At 42.0% G+C, this 19,881-nt stretch overlaps 1 protein-coding gene across 9 annotated transcripts in view; it reads left to right on the plus strand.

Annotated features, from left to right (window-relative positions):
- The window catches only part of LOC147010811 (unconventional myosin-XVIIIa-like), a 261,897-nt gene that overhangs the window by 134,362 nt on the left and 107,654 nt on the right, over positions 1 to 19,881 (plus strand). For all 9 annotated transcript variants that reach the window (XM_085859462.1, XM_085859461.1, XM_085859460.1 and 6 more), the window contains 2 exons: positions 4,857 to 5,073; positions 18,448 to 18,557. In XM_085859462.1, coding sequence (XP_085715588.1) covers positions 4,857 to 5,073; positions 18,448 to 18,557 — 327 coding nt within the window. The remainder of the gene's footprint in view (positions 1 to 4,856; positions 5,074 to 18,447; positions 18,558 to 19,881) is intronic.

Raw genomic sequence — 19,881 nt, forward strand, 5'->3', positions numbered from 1 at the left:
CAATGCGTATTTTTGTTATATATATATATGTATATATATATATATATATATATATATATATATATATATATATATATATATATATGTATATATATATATATATATATATATATATATATATATATATATATATATATATATATATATATATATATATATATATATATATATATATATATATATATATATATATATATATATATATATATATATATGTATATATATATATGTGTGTATATATATATGTATATATATATATATATGTATATATATATATATATATGTATATATATGTATATGTATATATATATATATATATATATATATATATATATATATATATATATATATATATATATATATGTATATATATATATATATGTATATGTATATATATATATATATGTATATATATATATATGTATATGTATATATGTATATATATATATATATATATATATATATATATGTATATGTATATATATATATATATATATATATATATATATATATATATGTATATATATATATATATGTATATGTATATATATATATAAATATATATATATATATATATATATATATATATATATATATATATTTATGTATATATATATATATATATATATATATATATATATATATATATATATATATATGTGTATATATATATGTGTATATATATATATATATATATATATATATATATGTATATATATGTATGTATATATATATATATATATATATATATATATATATATATATATATATATGTATATATATATATATATATATATATATATATATATATATATATATATATATATATGTATATATATATGTATATATATATATATATATATATATATATATATATATATATATATATATATATATATTGGATCGTGATTCAGGGACCAATTTGTGAAGTTTTCTTTTTCTTAAAGTTTTGTTCTCAGGGCTCTTTTGAGAATCATCATCGAGCCCCGGACAGCTTCCAACTGCAGTTCGTTGTAATGATATTCCCAGGAATGTTTTTTTTTAAGAATCCTGTGAGGTTATTTTTATCATTCCTGTTGCTTAAATAATCACTGGTACAATTTCGGTATCCTTCAGCTTCCAATATATTTTCATTTCATTTTTGAGGTCTTAGTGTTTTATCATTTTCTTGATTTCTGCATTGTTTAGGCCAAAATCGCTGGGTACTGGCACCATAATTCGCAATTACTTCTTTTTTTTTGTACCTCAGTACTATATTCGATCACAATGCTTTGTTTTATGTGTTAAATGTTCACGATCATTCGGATCATTGGGCCATACTATGTTAGCATTACTTCCTCGTTTTCAACTGTCGTTTATGGTTCATGTCTCCATGAGTTTTCTGGGATTGGGATATTGAATTGTTTGCAGATGTGCCAGTGGATTTCTCTGCATATCATATTGTGATTTGTGGGTACAGCTGGCCTGACTTAAGTTTTTTACATCCTGATCAGAGGTGGTTCATGCTTTCTGTCTCTACTTTGCAGAATCTGCACTTGTCCAATTGTCCTGTCATTTACTTAAAGCCATTTGTTTTGTGTCCGTGGTCTTGGGCATTTATAATGGCCAGTGTGGATCGGCATGCTTCTCGCACCTCACCACATGTTGCTGCAGAGGCATAAGCATCTTTGACCATCCCTGCTTTCTCTGGGAGTGAGGGAAGTGTGGGGAATGGTGGGTGTGGTGTTCTGGAAGTGATGGTGGATCGAAGGTTGTGGGGGGATGGGGGGATGGTGGAGGGGGGACGGGGTGGATGTTTCTGGAGGGATGGTGGCGGAGGTCTGCCAAATGTATTTTGTGCTCTGACTGAATATAGACTGTAAATCAGAAGTCAGAACCAAACATGTATAAATAAAAAGGAACTGACCACAAATTTATATTTATTTTAAATGATCAGTTGGAGCTGGATGGGAAAGACAATACAACATCAAAAACTGGATGGGAAACAGGGAAAGTCGAAGTGCCAGCCATACAGAGCAGACGTGGCCCCAATACACCACTTCCCTTGCTCTTCCGGCGGGCGTTTTCTTCATACATTTCCTTTTGCCAATTTCTCAATCTCAGTAACAATGACTGGCACTGCAACTTGGTTGATGACTTTGATGTTGTTTATTGGGGTGAGATATGTTTTCAGGACCAGTCTCGTTCTACGCAGGTATTCATTGGCAATTCTTTTGTGCATTTGTTTGTAACACATTTGGTGGCCCTCTTCTACTCCAAGGTATATTTGTGTGCTTCATTTTCTACTACCTGTGTTGTTGTATCGAGATCAATTTTTATGTTATCCACTTTTGTTGGTTTACCCTGTATGAATGTGCACTTGGCATGCTTGTCCAAGCTAAGTTCTATTTGAATGTCGTTGGAGTACTGCTTCACTAATTTAAATTGTTCTGCCAGATTTTTGTAATTTGGTGTGGAGTGTTAAATTATCCATATACAATAGATGCACTTTTCCTGTCTCTTTGGACATCCTTTTGTTGGATGTTAAGGTACATCCATGTCCTTGTTCGTTTGTGAGGTTGTTCAGTGGGTCCAAATCCAGGCAGACCAGGATGGGCGAGGGACTATTTCCCTGAAAGATCCCTTGACATGTCTTAAGTCCGGGTATTTCAATCTTTCCTTTGAATGCTGCAATATCGGTATGATACTCCAGAATTGAATTGCTTTCTCAATCAATTTGTTTTTTTGGGTATTGGTTTTTGTATACTTGCATGCATTTTATCATCCATAAATGTAGGACACTATCAAAAGCTTTATTATAGTCCATCCAAGTGGTGGACAATTTCCTTCATCGCATTTCACATTTTACAGTTTTCAAGAATGGCCTTGTTCAGTAGTCGGTGGTCGATTGCTCTGTAACATCCTCTCTTACATCTGTTCTCTGCTGTCTCTCGCCCAGAATAGAAACATTTTGTTCTTCCTGTGTGTGTCATTGTTTGTTATCTTTATATGTCGGTTTCAAAAGGTGGAACGGAACCGTCCCAGGTCTCAAAGTATCCGTGTGTGTGTGTGTGTGTGTCTGTGTGTGTGTGTGTGTGTGTGTGTGTGTGTGTGTGTGTGTGTGTGTGTGTGTGTGTGTGTGTGTGTGTGTGTGTGTGAGTGTGTGTGTGTGTGTGTGTGTGTGTGTGTGTGTGTGTGTGCGCGCGTGCGCGCATTTTGCATCACGTCACATTGTTTTATTGTATAGACCATTGACCAATGTCAATTCCACATTCTGATTTGTTTTATAAATGAAAAGGTGGAGTGATGATAAGACCAGAAATTAATACCTGGATGTTGGCCTGGAAATAGCTCAACCAATTTTCCTTCATCACATTTACACAGGGTAAATATTCTTGTATACCCCGTGTACCCCACTCCATCCCTCTCCCTTCCACATACCTCCTCATGTCTCTGTTTCCCACTGATTTTTCCTTCCCTCTCCCACCTCTCTTGTCTCCTGCTCCCCTTGTTGTGCATTTTTGTGTGTTAGCTCTTATATGAGCCTCGACAGTGTGCACACACACACAAAAAAATTCGTTATTTCAACCCAATTGAGAACTGCCGAAACATTGCAAGCAGAAAAAGACACCACGAACCCTGATGGAGTTTTAGACCTTTGACGTGGGTATTAATCGAGGAGTCAAATGCCCAGGAAGTGCAAAGTCATTATCATGGCTCAAGTAGGTATTTCCTTGAATTACAGTCAGACACCATTGTATTTCCATACCAGACTTACTGTAACCTTGATGACAGAATGCCACAAAAGTTAGTGCTTGTTCTGAAGCTCAGTTTTCTTTCTGCAACCTTAAGTAAGTTGGAGGATATTTCATGATGCCTATATTTATGATGTGAATACTTTGCACGTAGTCTTGTTTAAATGTGAAGTAATGAACTGTTTGAAATGTTCCATGGACCGCTCAAATTGGGTTCAAAACCAGGGTTCGAGGTGATCCAGATAAACCTGAAACCCACTTTTCCGGTGGACCAGAGCTAATGCAAAAGCGGCAGTTTCCATGTGACATGAGTTTTCGATGGGCGTGGGCAGTTCTTCCCCAAATAGATATCTGGAGCTTTTTGTTCATAAAAAGGTGACACGAGGATATCAAATCATGATGAAAAGAGAAATGAAAAGAGATATTGCAAAATATAAATACGGATGAAGAGGTGTGAGCTTAACTCCACGAGACTATCGAGATTTGAGGTTGACACACACTCCTCGCATCATTAATCTGTCTTGTGACGTTCTTCCATCCATCCCACTGTGGCCTCCTTGGGGATGGCTCTGAAAAGAATCGGACACAGCTCGAGTTGTTGATGCAGGTTGGCCGAATTAACAAGAAAATTAGGTTTTGGAGACAGCTGGGTTTCCAATCTGGGCGTCTTTTAAAAAAAAATCTAACTCGAGTTGTATCTCCTGTCTGCTGGCATTATTTGGTGGATGGTAAAGATCCCATGGTGTCCTTCCCGAAGACTAGGTGAGCTCACACCAGACCCTTGTCAAATTCCTGCCCTAACTTCCTGTGTTGGAGTGGCAACCCATCCACGATTGTAACTCTAGTCATATATAAACTGATTCGGCTGCACCGACGCTCTGTTTGGAGCATGCTTCATTATCTCATCATGTTGCATGGAAATGAGGCTTTACATTTTGTTGTTGTAATGAACCAAAATAATGCAGCTGCAACTTTCCTGAAAATGCACTTTTTCCTGCTGAATCCTTCCCTCCGTCCTTAAACTTTAAGCTTTTGATCGTGATCTTTTTCTCATTCTTCTTCTTCTTCTTCTTCTTTTCCAATTTGCCTTCCCTTATTTCCTCCAACTGTCAACTCAATTAGGACTTCCTGGTGGAGACGTTAAAGCGCACCGAGGTCCATTTTATGCACTGCTACTTGGCACAACCACCCGGGATATGCTACCCCAGGCATGTTGGAGAAGGCCAGTTGAACCAAGTGATGGATGTCACACCCGGAATCCCAAAGATGGATATTAGCTTCCTACGAGCTCAGTTGAAGGCTTCCCAGCTTCTGCAAATTCTGAGGGTTCATCGACAGGGTGAGGTGGATTAATGTGTTGAACAAACATGTCTTGCTTATCCTGCCTTACACAAACATCCATCAATGAAAAGTTTTGAAATGATTTTAAAGGATTTTAAGTGCAAGTAAATTGTTGGTACATTGCAGGCTTATTGCAGCAGACACTGAACTCCCCAGATATTGTGGATTCAAATCTGACTGAAGGCAGCAATATGAAGGTTTTGGATTGTAATATTCTCTAGACCAAGCTAGTCTCAGGAGAATGGACATGTTGCTTTTAGATTATTATTGAAAACCCACCTGGCTTGCTAATAATCTTCAGACAGGGATAATCAGTGTTGTGTATCATATCGTTCACACATGGAGCCAATTTACACTTTTGGGTTGACTCTTAAATGCCTCAGGGAAACCTGGCATGGATACCAAAAGCCCTATAAAAGGCAGTACCAACCGAGTCCCTCTACCTGTGATGTTAATCTCACAAATTTCCTTTGCATGAGTACCCCTGTCACACTTGGGCACAGAGGTACCAAGGGACTTCTTACCCGTCACACGAGTGTTGCATGCCATTTGGAGACGGCTCCTTTTTTAATTTCAAAATCTCATTTGATCTTGTGCTTTTGACAACTCATGAGATTTCATGTTTCATGATACACAGCTGACAAGTGATAGCTTGATGGACCTACTCCCGAATTGAGCTGCCCACTCTGATTCTGATTTTCAACATATCCTTTTTTTGTTTTGTTTAAATGCATGACTGATATCAGGCCTGTTGCGCCGCCCTCTCTCCCCTCCACCACAAAATCCTGAATACTCCTTCTGAATCCTGTCTGGATCCATATTTTTGGGAGTAAATGATCCAAAGTTTTGAAACAGCAACATGGCAGTTATAAACTTCCGTTTTCGAAATAGAAATCACTCCAGTGAATCATGTTGATTATATGTTAAAATAGGCTTGTAAATTTGGGTGTATTTTATGAATATCGCCATATTAAACCAACTTCAACATGGGTTTACAATTTCCCCACTGAGCTTGATTTTTGTAGTGGAGCGCTAAATGGCTGAGTGTGTTGATGATCTCCACTGCTGAGTTATGAATCATACATTGTAATACGTGCTTTAAAATTCGACAATCTGTGGTCTTGGCTCTATTCGGGAGAGACATCTACCGGAGCCTGCAGCCATTTGGAGCTCCTATTGATAATTTGCTTGTCCTAATGGCTTGTGCTTAATGTTAGGACGCTTCATAAATCGCAAATAGAAAATGAAACTGTGCATTCTCTTGTTATAATGATATTAGAAAATTAAAATTTGCTACTAAACCTCCTTCCTCGATTTATTTTGCATGCTGGAGCAACAGATGGAGAAGACCCTGAATTTTCTTTTTTATGAGTTTCGCAAGTCAAGCAGGAGTGACAAAATGTGTCAAAGACCTTGTTGATATTGACTACATATTGTTTCCGAGGTTCAGGACCAGTGGTGTAGTGCTGCCGAAGTGCATTGGAGCAGTGTTCCGGCAACTCAATCCATCCGAAGCGGAGCTTAGCTCCACAACACTTTTAAAAAACAAGAAAAAGAGAGCAATCAGAGATTGCTGACTCTCGTCAGGACTTGTTTTGTGTGGTCTGTAATGTGGTGTTTGTGTAGTTTTGTGTGCTGTATTTTGTGTGGCATTTGTGTGCTGGTGTGTTACATAATCAATAAGAGACATAATTAGAACTGCCAATTTATAAATGCTGGCAGTGATGACTGGTTCAACCATTTCAGAGAAGATTTTTGAATGTAAAAAAAAACAAACAAGATGACTACCAAATCACGTGACCGATGACATCATCAAAAAAATTTGTGGACCATTTTATCCTTCGATGACCCTCAAAAATTTTCGTACTGATTGGATGTAGCGGTCTACATATGCAATTATGACATCATAACGAAGGGACCTATGATGTCATAAAAATCACACTCATTCCCCAGGAGGAGTACTTGCTATCTGCCAAGTTTCAATTTTTTCCTTGGTGTGGTTTCAGAGATACAGAGGTCAAAATTTTTTTTCCCGTTTTTCCAAAATGGCTGTCACACCCAGTGACCTATGACGTCATCATTATCATTAAAACTCTGCATGAGTAGTCGCATTGAAGTTGAAAATTTAGTCTCAATCTGACGAGCAGTTGCAGAGAAAAACACGAAAGTTCTGTGCAGACAAACAAACAAATGGACCCAAATGCAATACCCTCTCCTTTGGCGAGGGTAATAAGAAAAAGAGCAATCAGAGATTGCAGACCCTCGCCAGGAATTGTTTTGTGTGGTGTGTTGTGTGTTGTTTGTGTACTTGTGTATTACATAATAAGAGTCATAATTAGAATTGCCACTTTATAACTGCTGGCAGTGATGACTGGTTCACCATTTCAGAGAACATTTGTGAATGTTTTTATTTAAAAACAATATGGCTGCCGAATCACGTGACCAATAATATCATCAAAAATGTTTATGTGGATCATTTTATCCTTCGATTACCCTCGAAATTTTTCATCCTGATTGGATGTAGCGTTCTACATATGCAATTATGACATCATAACGAAGGCACACTCATTCTCCTGAGGAGTACTTGCTATGTGCCCAGTTTCAAGTTTTTTTCTTTGGTGTGGTTTCAGAGATACAGATACAGAGGTCCAAAGTTTTCCATTTTTCCAAAATAGCTGCCACACCATGTGACCTATGGCATCATAATTATCATTAAAACACCACAAATTAGTAGTCACACCAATGTTGAAAAGTTTGGCTCGATCCGACAAGCAGTTGTGGAGAAAAACACGAAAGTTCTGTGCAGGCAAACAAGCAAACAAATGCACCCAAATGCAATACCCTCTTCTTCGGCAAGGGTAACAAGTCAAAACAAAAAGCACCCATCTTTACGATTGGTTGAGTTATTGTGGCTTATGTGATTTCATGGCTAAATAATCAGGGCCAAAGCTTGTCCCAAGGCTTGGATATGTCAATACGTTGGATACTTTGTCTGGGAAGCAATATTATACAAACTACAGTTTACAGGCAACGCAGGATCCTTTTGAATTGCCCAAGACAGCAAGGTCCAGAAGCGAGACAAACTTTCCAACCATTTTATATCCAGTTTTAGTGAATTATCTTGTGTTTACGAAAAGTATTTACACCCCTGGAAGACGTGAAGGCATGGAAAAGTTTGGATGCCGACAAGAAGTTGAAGTCTGGGTGGTGGTTAAGCGATGTGGCTGTTTTTCTGAAAAATGGCTATCATGTTGTATGAGCAAATGTAGGCCTGTACTACATCAATGACACGGACTCATGTTGGCAGAGTAGATAAGCATGACGTTACACAGGTTAACATCATGCCCATCTGCTCTGTCATCTCCTTCAATACTCTCGGATGTTTATCCGGCCTCAAAACTTTACCTTCTTTCGTCAACTCCAAGAACGACACCAACTAATGTGAAAGACAACTGAAGAAATAACGCCGACAGATGGGATCCCAGTTTAACGTCCATCCAAAGCACATTGACGAATCACCCTGCCTGTGAAACACCACGATGATAGTTTATACCTGGGTCGGGATTCAAACCCAGGCTACAGAGCTAAGAGCCGAGTGTGCATACCTCTGAGTCTAGGCCATCGTGTCAGCCCTTACCACATGGTACTACACAAAAGACCTCTTTATTACATATAATACATAGTTTTGTCAAAAAATGGTGGATAGAGATCTGACTTTCTGACCAACTTATCTGACTTTTTCTTAAAAGGGGATTCTGAATTGTGAGATTAATTCAGTGAGTGTTAATCTTTTGTTTATGATGGTAAAATGTGTGTATTTCATTAATCACTCATTTTGGGGACTCAAATGATGAGTGTCATGTTAAAACTTGATGTGACGGTAATAATTCATGAGCTAGAGCACTTACTGCTGTCATCTCAAGGGGCCAAATGTAGTTTGTATTTTTTTTCGTTACACTACTGTGCCTTCAGAAAGTATTCACACCCTTTAACTTTTCTCACATTTTGGAGCAGAAACTCCACCATTAAGTCCAAGGAATTGTCTATAGATTTCCGAAATAGGATTGTGAGGAAGCATACATCTGGGGAAGGGTATAAAACAATTTCTAGAGGGCTGAAAGTTCCCAAGAGCACAGTAAGCTCCATCATTAGGAAATGGAAAGAATATGGAAACTACCTAAACTCTTCCTTGAGCTGGCTGTCTGACCAGACTGAGGAACTGGGCAAGAAGGACCTTGGTCAGGGAGGTGACCAAAAACCCAATGACCATCTGACAGAACTAAATAATTCCTTGGCTGAGATGGGAGAACCTACCGGAAGGACAACAGTATCTTCAGCGCTTCACAAATCTTGGCTTTATGGGAGAGTGGCGAGACAGAAGACACTCCTGAGAAAAAGGCACGTGACAGCACACTTGAAGTTTGTAAAAATGGACATCAAAGACTGAGGGCATGAGGCAAAAGATTCTGTGATCTGATGAAAATTGAACTCTTTGGACTAAATGCAAAGCGCTATGTCTGGCAGAAACCAAGCACAGCTCATCACCCATCTAACACCATCCATACAGTGAAGCATGGTGGTGGCAGCATCATGCTATGGGGATGCTTTTCAGCAGCAGGGGCTGGGAGACTTGTAAGGATAGAGGGAAAAATGAAAGGAGCCAAATGCAGGTAAATTCTTGAGGTGAACCTGCTTCAGAGTGCAAAAGACCTTTGACTGCAGTCAAGATTTACGTTCCAACAGGACAATGACCCCAAGCATACAGCCAAAGCAACACTGGAGTGGCTTCAGACAGAACAAGACTGTGAAGTCCTTGAGTGGCCAAGTCAAAGCCCAGACTTTAATCCCATTGAGAATCTGTGGAAAGACTTGAAGATTGCTGTTCACCGATGCTCCCCATCCAACTTGACAGAGCTTGAGCAAATCTGCAACGAAGAATGTGAGAAAATCCCCAAATCCAGATGTGCAAAGCTGACACAGACATACCCATGAAGACTTGAATCTATAATCGCTGCCAGAGGCGCTTCTACAAAATATTGTCTCAGGGGGGTTGAATACTTATGGGCGCAAGCCATTTCAGCTGTTTGTTTTTAATGAATTTATTAAAATGTCTTAAAACATGTTTTCACTTTGTCATTATGGGGTATTTTGTGTGGATCAGTGACAAAAATTTTATATTTCATCCATTTTAATTTCAGACTGTAACACAACAAAATGTGAAAAAAGTCAATGGGTGTGAATACTTTCTGAAGGCGCTGTATATGTGTGGAACACAAAAAAAACATGCTGGACTTGTTGGAGCTGTCGCTTAGTGTTTGAAAGTTGGTCAATCAAAGATGGTAGCCAGGAAGTGCAAAAATTCCTGGTAAGTGCTTGCGATCGAACTTTTGGCTACAATTTTCCACGGAAACTTTTCAGACTTGGCACAGTGGTTTGTTTTTACTCATGGAACATTTATGTTTGTTTTCTATCTTGGTCTGATGTCAATATCAAAGATGGCGTTGAAAGGGCGACAACTATCATAGAAAGCCTAATAAGCAGATTGATGGTTGTTACGTTTTAAGTGATCGACATAAAATTTGTCAGATTACTCAGGTAAACGGGAGAATGACCCACAATGGTCTCCAATTATGTCAGGTAACATTGTTCTTTCAAGTTTGAAACACAATCAGCTCTTGACCATTCTGAGTGGTAGCCTGATGGTAGTCTTCCACCTCCTGCTTCAGGACAGCGAGGGTTTGAGGGTTGTTGGTGTAAACTTGACATTTGGCAGAACCCCAAAATAAAAAATCAAATGGATTCAAATCCATGCTGTGGGGTGCCCACTCATGTGTTGTGCCCAGGCTGATGACACAACTTCCAAGCAGGTGGTGGAGCAAGTCGATAGTTTCACCTGAGATGTGTGGTGGGGCATCATGCTGCATGAACCATGCAAGTCTGAGTTGGTTTGGAGACGGTAGTTGAACGAGATCAGCATGGAATCGGCATAAGACTTTGCGGTACCACTCGCCGTTGACTGTCACCATCTTCCCATTGGCGTACTCAAACCAATACAGTCTTAGCATACCCTATCTGGCATTCAATGTACAGAAGCAAGTGGGCTTGGGGCCCTTGAGAGACATCTCTGGGGACTCAGCACCCCAGAAGATGCTGTTGTGATTGTTGATAGCCCCATTCAAGTGGAAGTGCGCTTCATCACTGAACCATAAGGAGTTGATCCAATTTGGGTACCTTTCCATTCAGTCACTGAACCAATCACACATTGTTACTTGGCTTACCATGTCATTCACAGTTACTTTATGCCTTACAGATATAATGTGGGGGTAGAGCTTGAGTTCAGAAGTGAGAATGTGCCACACAGATGAGGATGAGATTGCCAGTTCTCAGGAGTGCCGACAGTATGATTTCTTCAGATTTTTGATAGCAGAATTTCTCACAAGATTAATGTTCCCTTGGTCCTTGGTAACACTTGGTGGGCAGCCACTGTTGCCCTAATTTTGAAATTTTTCATTTCCATGTGCTTGGAAATGCTCCACAACCGCTGAATGCTCCCATTGGAAGGTCCATTTCGGGTGTGAACATTATAATACTCATAGTATCGTCAGCGCACCTGCACGTAGGATTTTGTCTCAAACCACAAAGTCACAATTTTCACTTATTGTTTGACTGTTAACACTATAGTTGATGTATAGTCTTACTGACTACTTGTTAGAAATGACATACCACCACCACCATAACTTGCAAGAGAGAAGGGTATAGCATTAGAAACAACAGAATATCAGGCTGCTCAAATCGTCCACTTTTTTTGAAACACCCTCTATATGGCCTCTCTTGGGATTGTGGAAGTGAGAAGACAATCCAATAACTATATTCGTCAAACTGGAAGGGGACTTCAAAGACAGCCTGAAGATATTAAAAAATGAACTTCCTAAACTTCTTGTTGTGCCTTACAAGCTGTTCTTGATGCAACTGGCTGTAGAGCACATTTGAGTCAAGCGGGAGTTGCAGACTTACAAACAGAGTGGCACTGATCGTGCACAGCTTGTACGAATGACTGCTCTCTACTTCAGCGAGGACATTAAGGCATCGCAAACACAGGCTGACCATAAATGGCCACCACATCCTGATGAGCTTGACAATGACAACATGCTTCTGCCATCCTCACTCACAATCTTCCTGAATTATTTTCTGTCATGTGATGCCGAAAAGACTCCCACATCCAGAGTTCAGTCTCTTGGCCAAGATTGCATATATGTACATGCTGTTGGTGTTAGGATATATAAATCTGCTTAACACACTCTAACTGTGTCCAATAAGCTGACCCCAATGATAATTGAGGTAACACCGGTCAACGAGCGTATTATGAGATTAAGGATTCGTCACTCCTTAGGTGTCATTTCCCTGGTCTCTATTTATGCTCCGACTGAGGCGAGTGATCTCACCGTGAAGGACACATTCTATGCCACACTGGAGTCTGTGGTTGATCAGTGCCCCAGACGAGATACACTTCTAGTCTTGGGGGATTTCAATGCATCGACTGGAACTGATAGGGATGGTTATGAGGTGTGTGTTGGTCCCCATGGGTCAGGAACTATGAACCAGAATAGCACTAAGTTCCTTGACTTTGCAAGAAGTCATGGACTTAGGGTGGCTGGTTCATGGTTTCAGCGCCCACAAGCTCATCGCTGGATTTGGTATTCCAACGCTGGCGGTGTGGCAAAGGAGATTGACCATGTCCTCATTGACGGTCGTAGGAGGATGATCCAGATCTGCAGGGTCTACCGGAGTGCTCAGTTCCTCAATACTGACCACAGGCTTGTTGTAGCAACTCTAAAGCTGCACCTTAAATCCTGGAGAATGGTACCATCCCAGCCTAGGCTGGATGTTGCCAAGCTCAGGGATGAGAGAGTAGCTGAGGAGTTTGCGAATAGGCTGAGTGGACACTTGGGGGGCCTGGGTGCTTTGGGGGGTCCTGAAGAGTTGTGGAGCACCTTCAAGACCACCGTCCTTGATGTTGCCGGTGGATGCCTTGGAGTTCACCGCAGGGCAAAGAAGAATTTTGTCTCTCAAGGGACACTGGATACCATTGACCAGAGTCGCAGGGCCAGGCTGAATGGCAGAGCTGAGCTGTTCAGGGAGCTGAGGCGTAAAACTGTACGTGCACTGAGGGTGGACAAGGAGGCCTATGTGCGAGGAATCTGTGAGGGGGTAGAGCATCACCTGTGGACAGGTGATTCTCGTCCCGCTTACAGGGGAATTCGCGCATTACGTTCATCCAAGCCCATCCCTCGGAGCACTGCAGTTCGAGCAGAGAGTGGTAGGCTCTTGACAGAGGAGTCTGAAGTGAAGGCCCGCTGGGCCGGTTACTTTGAGCCGTTGTACCAGGCTGATCCCCCAGCTGTCGAGTTGGATGTCAAGGGTGTTACAATCCCTGCTGCTGACCCTCGAATCAACTGTGGTCCACCATCGCTTGTGGAAACACGGGCTGCGGTGAACCAGTTGAAACGGGGCAAAGCTCCAGGGATCTGTGGCATCCATGCTGAACTTCTCAAGGCTGGTGGAAATGCTGCACTCGTGTCGTTGCATGCAGTTTTGTGCTCTGCCTGGAACACAGGCATCATCCCAACTGACTGGAAGAGGGGCCTTGTTGTCCCTCTCTGGAAAGGGAAGGGTGATCGCCAAGACTGCAACAACTACCGAGGGGTGACGCTGCTCTCAGTGCCGGGCAAGGTCTTTGCTCGGATAATTCTTGAATGGGTTCGCCACCATCTGCTTGAGCACCAGCGTCCAGAGCAGTCAGGCTTTACACCAAAGAGGTCAACGATTGACCGTATCCTTGCACTTCGTGTCCTCACCGAACGCAGACGAGAGTTTCGGCAGGGGCTGCTTGCAGCCTATGTTGATCTCTGTAAAGCGTTCGATTCAGTGAATCGGGATGTCCTCTGGAGGATTCTTGGTCTTCGTGGGGTGCCACCGAAACTGATCGATCTGATGTCTGAACTCTACTCTGGTACTGAGAGTGCTGTGAAGTGTGGTGGTACCATCTCTGACTTATTTCCAGTTGTTACTGGAGTTCGTCAGGGATGTGTACTTGCCCCCACACTTTTCAGCACTTGTATGGACTGGATTTTTGGGAGGATGTTGGAGAGATCAAGTTGCGGTGCATCGTTTGGCAATGTCAAGATCTCGGACCTTGATTTTGCAGATGATGCAGTCATCTTTGCGGAGACTTTAGACATCCTCTTGGGGGCCCTCGAGGTGCTGAATGAGGAGTCGGAGCCGTTGGGATTACGGATTTCTTGGGTCAAAACTAAGATCCAGGCTTTCGGTGACATCTTGGATGCTGCTGTCCTGTCTGTGTCTGTTTGTGGTGAGGATGTTGAGGTCGTGGATAGATTCACTTACCTTGGCAGTGATATTCATGTCTCCGCAGGTTGTGAGCCGGAGGTCAATAGACGTCTGGGTCGGGCCTGGGAAGTCATGGATTCACTGGATCATGGGGTGTGGCGCTGCCGGTACCTGTGCGGGAGGACGAAAGTCCGAGTCTTCAGGTCCTTGGTACTTCCAGTCTTGCTCTATGGGTGCGAGACTTGGACTTTGACCAAGGATCTGAGACGGAGACTTAATTCCTTTGGTACCAGGTCTCTTTGGAGAATCCTTGGCTATCGCTGGTCGGATTTTGTGTCCAACGAGCGGTTGCTGAGAGAGACTCGGATGAGATTTGTTACCTGCATAGTCCGTGAGCGTCAGCTGCGGCTGTATGGACATGTGGCTCGTTTTCCTGACGCTGATCCTGCTCACCAGATTCTCTCAGCGAGGGAGTCTCATGAGTGGAGCAGGCCAGTGGGCTGACCACGTGCCTCATGGTTGCAGCAGGTTGACCATCATCTCAAGGAGATGGGGATGGGCCTGGCATCTGCCTGGGGGATGGCCAGACGGAGGCCCCTGGAGTACCGGCGGAAAGTGGACGCAGCGACGCGCTGTTCTGGCATATGCTCCCATACCTGACCTGACCTGACCTGACCTGACACTCTGACCCTGGATTGAAATTTGCCAAACATTAAGAACAATCACCTTGAAGAGAAAAATCAAAATGATATGTGTATGTGTGATGAAATAACTGTCTCGAAGAAAACTGTGGTAAGAACTGTGTCGGGTTTGCAAAGGGTATTGCAGACGAATACACAATGACATAGATATCAGTTTAGAAACCAAATACAGAAACTGCATTATCTGTTCACTCTATTCACAGAGTTGTGAAATTGTAGTTTTAATTATATGGATGGGCCTTTCATCTTCACATGCTTTGTAATTCCAAAGATCCACCAGAATGCTAAGTACATATACATGCATATGATTGAGCAAATGCCTTGCAAAAGGCTCATTGTATGACTTTCACTGGGAGACAAATTCCATATAACTTGAAGGTTGTCTCATATTACTACTGGACCCACTCCCACTCCTCCGTTCTCCCTTTATGTGGCTGCTGCTTGCTCAGATTTTAAAACCGTCTGCCATTCAACTACCATCTCGGATTGTTATCTGTCTCACTACAGTGTTGTTCATCTAATTCTACAGAAATAACTGGGAAAAACAGTTCGAGATGGTGACCAATATTTTGATAACTGGAGTTGACCAATTTATGGCCACCATCTTGCATTGGGTCATGTAACCTCAAAATATAACTATTGTGATATTCCACTATTATACATCCATCCAATATCTGTATCATTTTTTTCAAACCGATCAGTAAGAATTTAAGACGTGTCATTCGGCAACAAAGACCTTTCTTTGATTTCAGTTGTTTTGGACGCCATCTTGAATTGACCCACATTTGGACATGAAGCAACAATTCTGACTTGTCCATCATATGTTTTTATGACCTACAGATATAATGTGCTCGGAAAAAAACATTATTATGTTTAGCCCCTCAGAGTGGTAGCAACAAATAAAATTTCAGGTCCTAGCTCATGAACTTATCTGGCGATGACATTATGTCTGACATTTTTGCAGGGCGCCGATACCGCAAAGTTTGGCATTACACGACTGTTCAGGACATTACCTCCATGGACCGAGTCCATTACTCGTTTGACACAAGCACCACGAGCGGTTGGCCCACCAAACTAGTGGCTCACTAGTATGGAAAACAGAATATTCACGAAACCTGAAGCCACTATAGATTGCACTACATCACTCATCATGTAGTGGAGGTCCGTGAAACAGTTTAGTGAATTGAACATGACTCTCCCATGGGTACCCAGCTAGGGTTTGGTGTCTTTATGCAAACCAGCTACCTAAAGGAGGTAAAAATGAAAGATAATGGAGACAGAGATATGAAATTCCGTCGAAGAGTTATTCAAATTGGGAGAGGATTTTCTGTCTTGCTTTTTGCCTTATTGGCTGGAAGTGCTCCACATGCTTGTGTGAGTTTTTCTAATCTGGAAGATATCAGATGTTTCTCCAGCTGCTCAACACACTCTTACAGTCTTAATTTTGTTGCCCTGGGTCGGAACTGCTGGGATTACGGATTTCCTGGGTCAAAACTAAGATTCAGGCTTTCATTGACATCTTGGATGCTGCTGTCCTGTCTGTACCTGTTTCTGGTGAGGATGTTGACGTCGTGGAGAGATTCACTTACCTTGGCAGTGATATTCATGTCTCTGCTGGCTGTGAGTCAGAGGTCAATAGATGTCTTGGTCGGGCCTGGGGAGTCATGGATTCACTGGATCATATGGTGTGGTGCTGCCTGTACCTGTGCGGGGGGACGAAAGTCCGAGTCTTCAGGTCCTTGGTGCTTCCAGTCTTGCTCTATGGATGTGAGACTTGGACTGTGACCAGGGATCTGAGATGCAGACTTAATTCCTTTGGTACCAGGTCTCTTCGGAGAATCCTTGGCTATCGCTGGTCGAACTTTGTGTCCAACGAGCTGTTGCTGAGAGAGACTCGGATGAGATTTGGTACCTGCATAGTCCGTGAGCGTCAGCTGCGGCTGTATGGGCATGTGGCTCGTTTTCCTGACGCTGATCCTGCTCACCAGATTCTCTCAGCGAGGGAGCCTCGTGAGTGAAGGAGGCCAATGGGCTGACCACGTGCCTCTTGGTTGCATCAGGTTGATCGGCATCTCAAGGAGATGGGGGTGGGCCTGGCATCTGCCTGGGGGATGGCCAGACAGAGGCCCCTGGAGTACCGGCGGAAAGTGGACACAGTGACGCGCTGCTCTAGCGCATGCTCCCATACCTGACCTGACCTGGGTCCTGCAGTCTTTTGAATGATAATTGATGATGTAATGCATTATATCCATCCTTGTCTTAAATTTTTCCCCAGAATCTTTACCTGCATGTTTGCAATATGAGTGAGTTGTAGTTATGCTGGATAGCTAGCCCGAGGAATGTGCAAGCAACATATAATGAGGAATTTGGACTTCGACAGGCTTTTGGGCCGAGTCTGGAGTGTGTTAACGGGTGAGTAATTATATTGCACTGAAGAATATTTTGACTAGAAGGCAAATATATTCCAGCATACCCAAAGGGTTGTGAAGTTTTTCAAGCAATGTTATTTTGACAGTTCTTTACATTTGAGTGAATAACTGGATCAGCTCAGGAACGGTCTGTCTGGCCTCACGGGTCCAAATCTCGGGCCAGCTATAAATTGTCATCCTGGTTTCTCACATGGCAATTCATCAATGTGTGTGTGCCGTCCCTCAGATGGGCATTAAACTGGGTGTCCCATTTACCAGCATGAGTTGGCCGATGATAAAGATCCCACAGTGTCATTCAAAAACAGCAGGCGAGTTATCACTGGCACACTGAACAAATTATGCCTGTTATTGGCTTAATGGTTAGGGTGGTGGGCTTGGGATCTTAGGATCCTGACTTCAAATCCCACTCACTGTTGAATTAACACCAGGTGGGGTTGACTCTGTCTGTCATCCTTCTGAGGTCGGCAAAATGAGTGCAAGCTTGCTGGTATCCTGTGTTGGAGTGGCGACCCGTCCAGGATTGTGTCTAATTGCCAAGGAGACTGCTTCGGCAGCACCAATGCTCTGCACAGAGTACGGTCCCAATGGAATGGATGGATGGACTGAACAAATTCCTGTTATAATCTACAGGGGGCACTGCATCAGGAGAATAGCTGCTCCAAACCTCACATCTCACATCGAGATCCAAACCTCACATCCGAGAAGCAGATAGTGTGGCCTTCAATCTTGCCAAATAAAATTGTTATTTTCTGCATGTCATTTGTTAGAGTTGGAACCTTGTATTGTCTCTCTGACACGTCACTCTTCGCTGGAATAATTTGTTCCAGGAATAGGAATCTGCATTATCAAAGTATGTCATTGTGGGTTGTGCAATCTTCCTTGTTACATCTCCAGGTTTCCCAGATCGTATGACCTTCACACAGTTTCGGCAACACTTCGACATCCTCGCTCCACACCTCTCCAAGAAGCACGGGCGGTATTATATTGTGACGGATGACAAAAGGGTGAGTCAATTCCCAACAAGTGCACAGTTACCGGTATTTGCTATGTTGGTGTGTGATGAGGAAGCCATATATGAAAAGACCTGTTTTATGTCTGATTCTATAGGAGATGCATATTCATCAATTTCATTGTAATGACACGTTGACTTCACTCATTCAAAATGACGTTTTCACTTTTTTCCATTGACATATTGTAGACCTTTGCTAGTTCTGCCATTACCTGTAGATCACCAAGCATTTTGGACAAATTGCAGAACTCTCAGGTATTGTTCTCCCACGTTGAGAAATAGTAGTTCTTTGAAAAAAAGTTCCCATGTGTCTTGTTGCAGTAAGCCATGATAGCAGAAGACAAATTGTCAATGGAATTGCCATCCCACTTTTCATGAATAGAAAATGATTAGAAGAGAAAAAGTTCCACATTAAGGAAATAAAACTTCATAAAACTTTTGGTAAACTGGGGAACTCCAAATGTGTTATTTTCATCGCCGTTTTACATGCACTGTTTACACCATGTGGGAATAGTAGCTTGTGTTGAGGAATCATGAGGGGTAAACCCAGTTTGATGTCTTGTATCGCCAAAGCATGCATGTATGATGCATCACACGTCATCAGCATTGAAACAATGCAGGTAATTGTGGGTTCCAATGCTATTTTCTTGAGGAAGTCATGTCAAGACTGAGGCTTGCATGACAAATGTTTGCATTATGCACCGACATATCAGCAGGGAATGCACAAACCCAAGTCAGTTTGTGCATGAGAAGGGACTTGAGCCAACGAATACTTGGCATGACATGTAGTCAACAAGGCACTGATACATCAAGAGCTGTTGTGCCAGGGTGACATTGAGGATAAACTCTCAATGTCTATAAAATACTCAAATGTCTCAGCATCGCAAACAGCTCCTGACACTCCAGCCTTGCACCAGCCTTGTCGTTGCGGGGTTGTTTTCACCCATGGGTGGAGAGGTGAAAGGCAAATCGCTGGACCCTTAAACCCAGTTGCTTGGGACAGATGTGACTCATTAGCCTTGGTAGGCAGTTCATCTCGGAGAATGCAAATCTGCCACTGCCTTGTGGTTCAGGTTTTGAAACCAAAGGCTAAGGGTTTAATGGGATAAAGGCAGGAATCCTTGTTAAAGGAGGTGGCCATTGCAACTGTTAACCTGTGGGCCACCATTGGGCCAGGTGTATTGCCCCATTTAGCCTCCCAATCAAGGTTACATGAAGCCATATGAGCAGGTAGCTGATGGCCATGTAGGCAGGTGACACATGTTGCCAGTAATGGCTGCAAAGATTTGATGCGAGGCAGAGGATTCTCTCATGGAGAA

This window comes from Eptatretus burgeri, chromosome 16 (assembly GCF_056783735.1).
Source record: "Eptatretus burgeri isolate ZD-2024b chromosome 16, Ebu_testis_v1, whole genome shotgun sequence".
NCBI classification, from domain to species: Eukaryota; Metazoa; Chordata; class Myxini; order Myxiniformes; family Myxinidae; genus Eptatretus; species Eptatretus burgeri.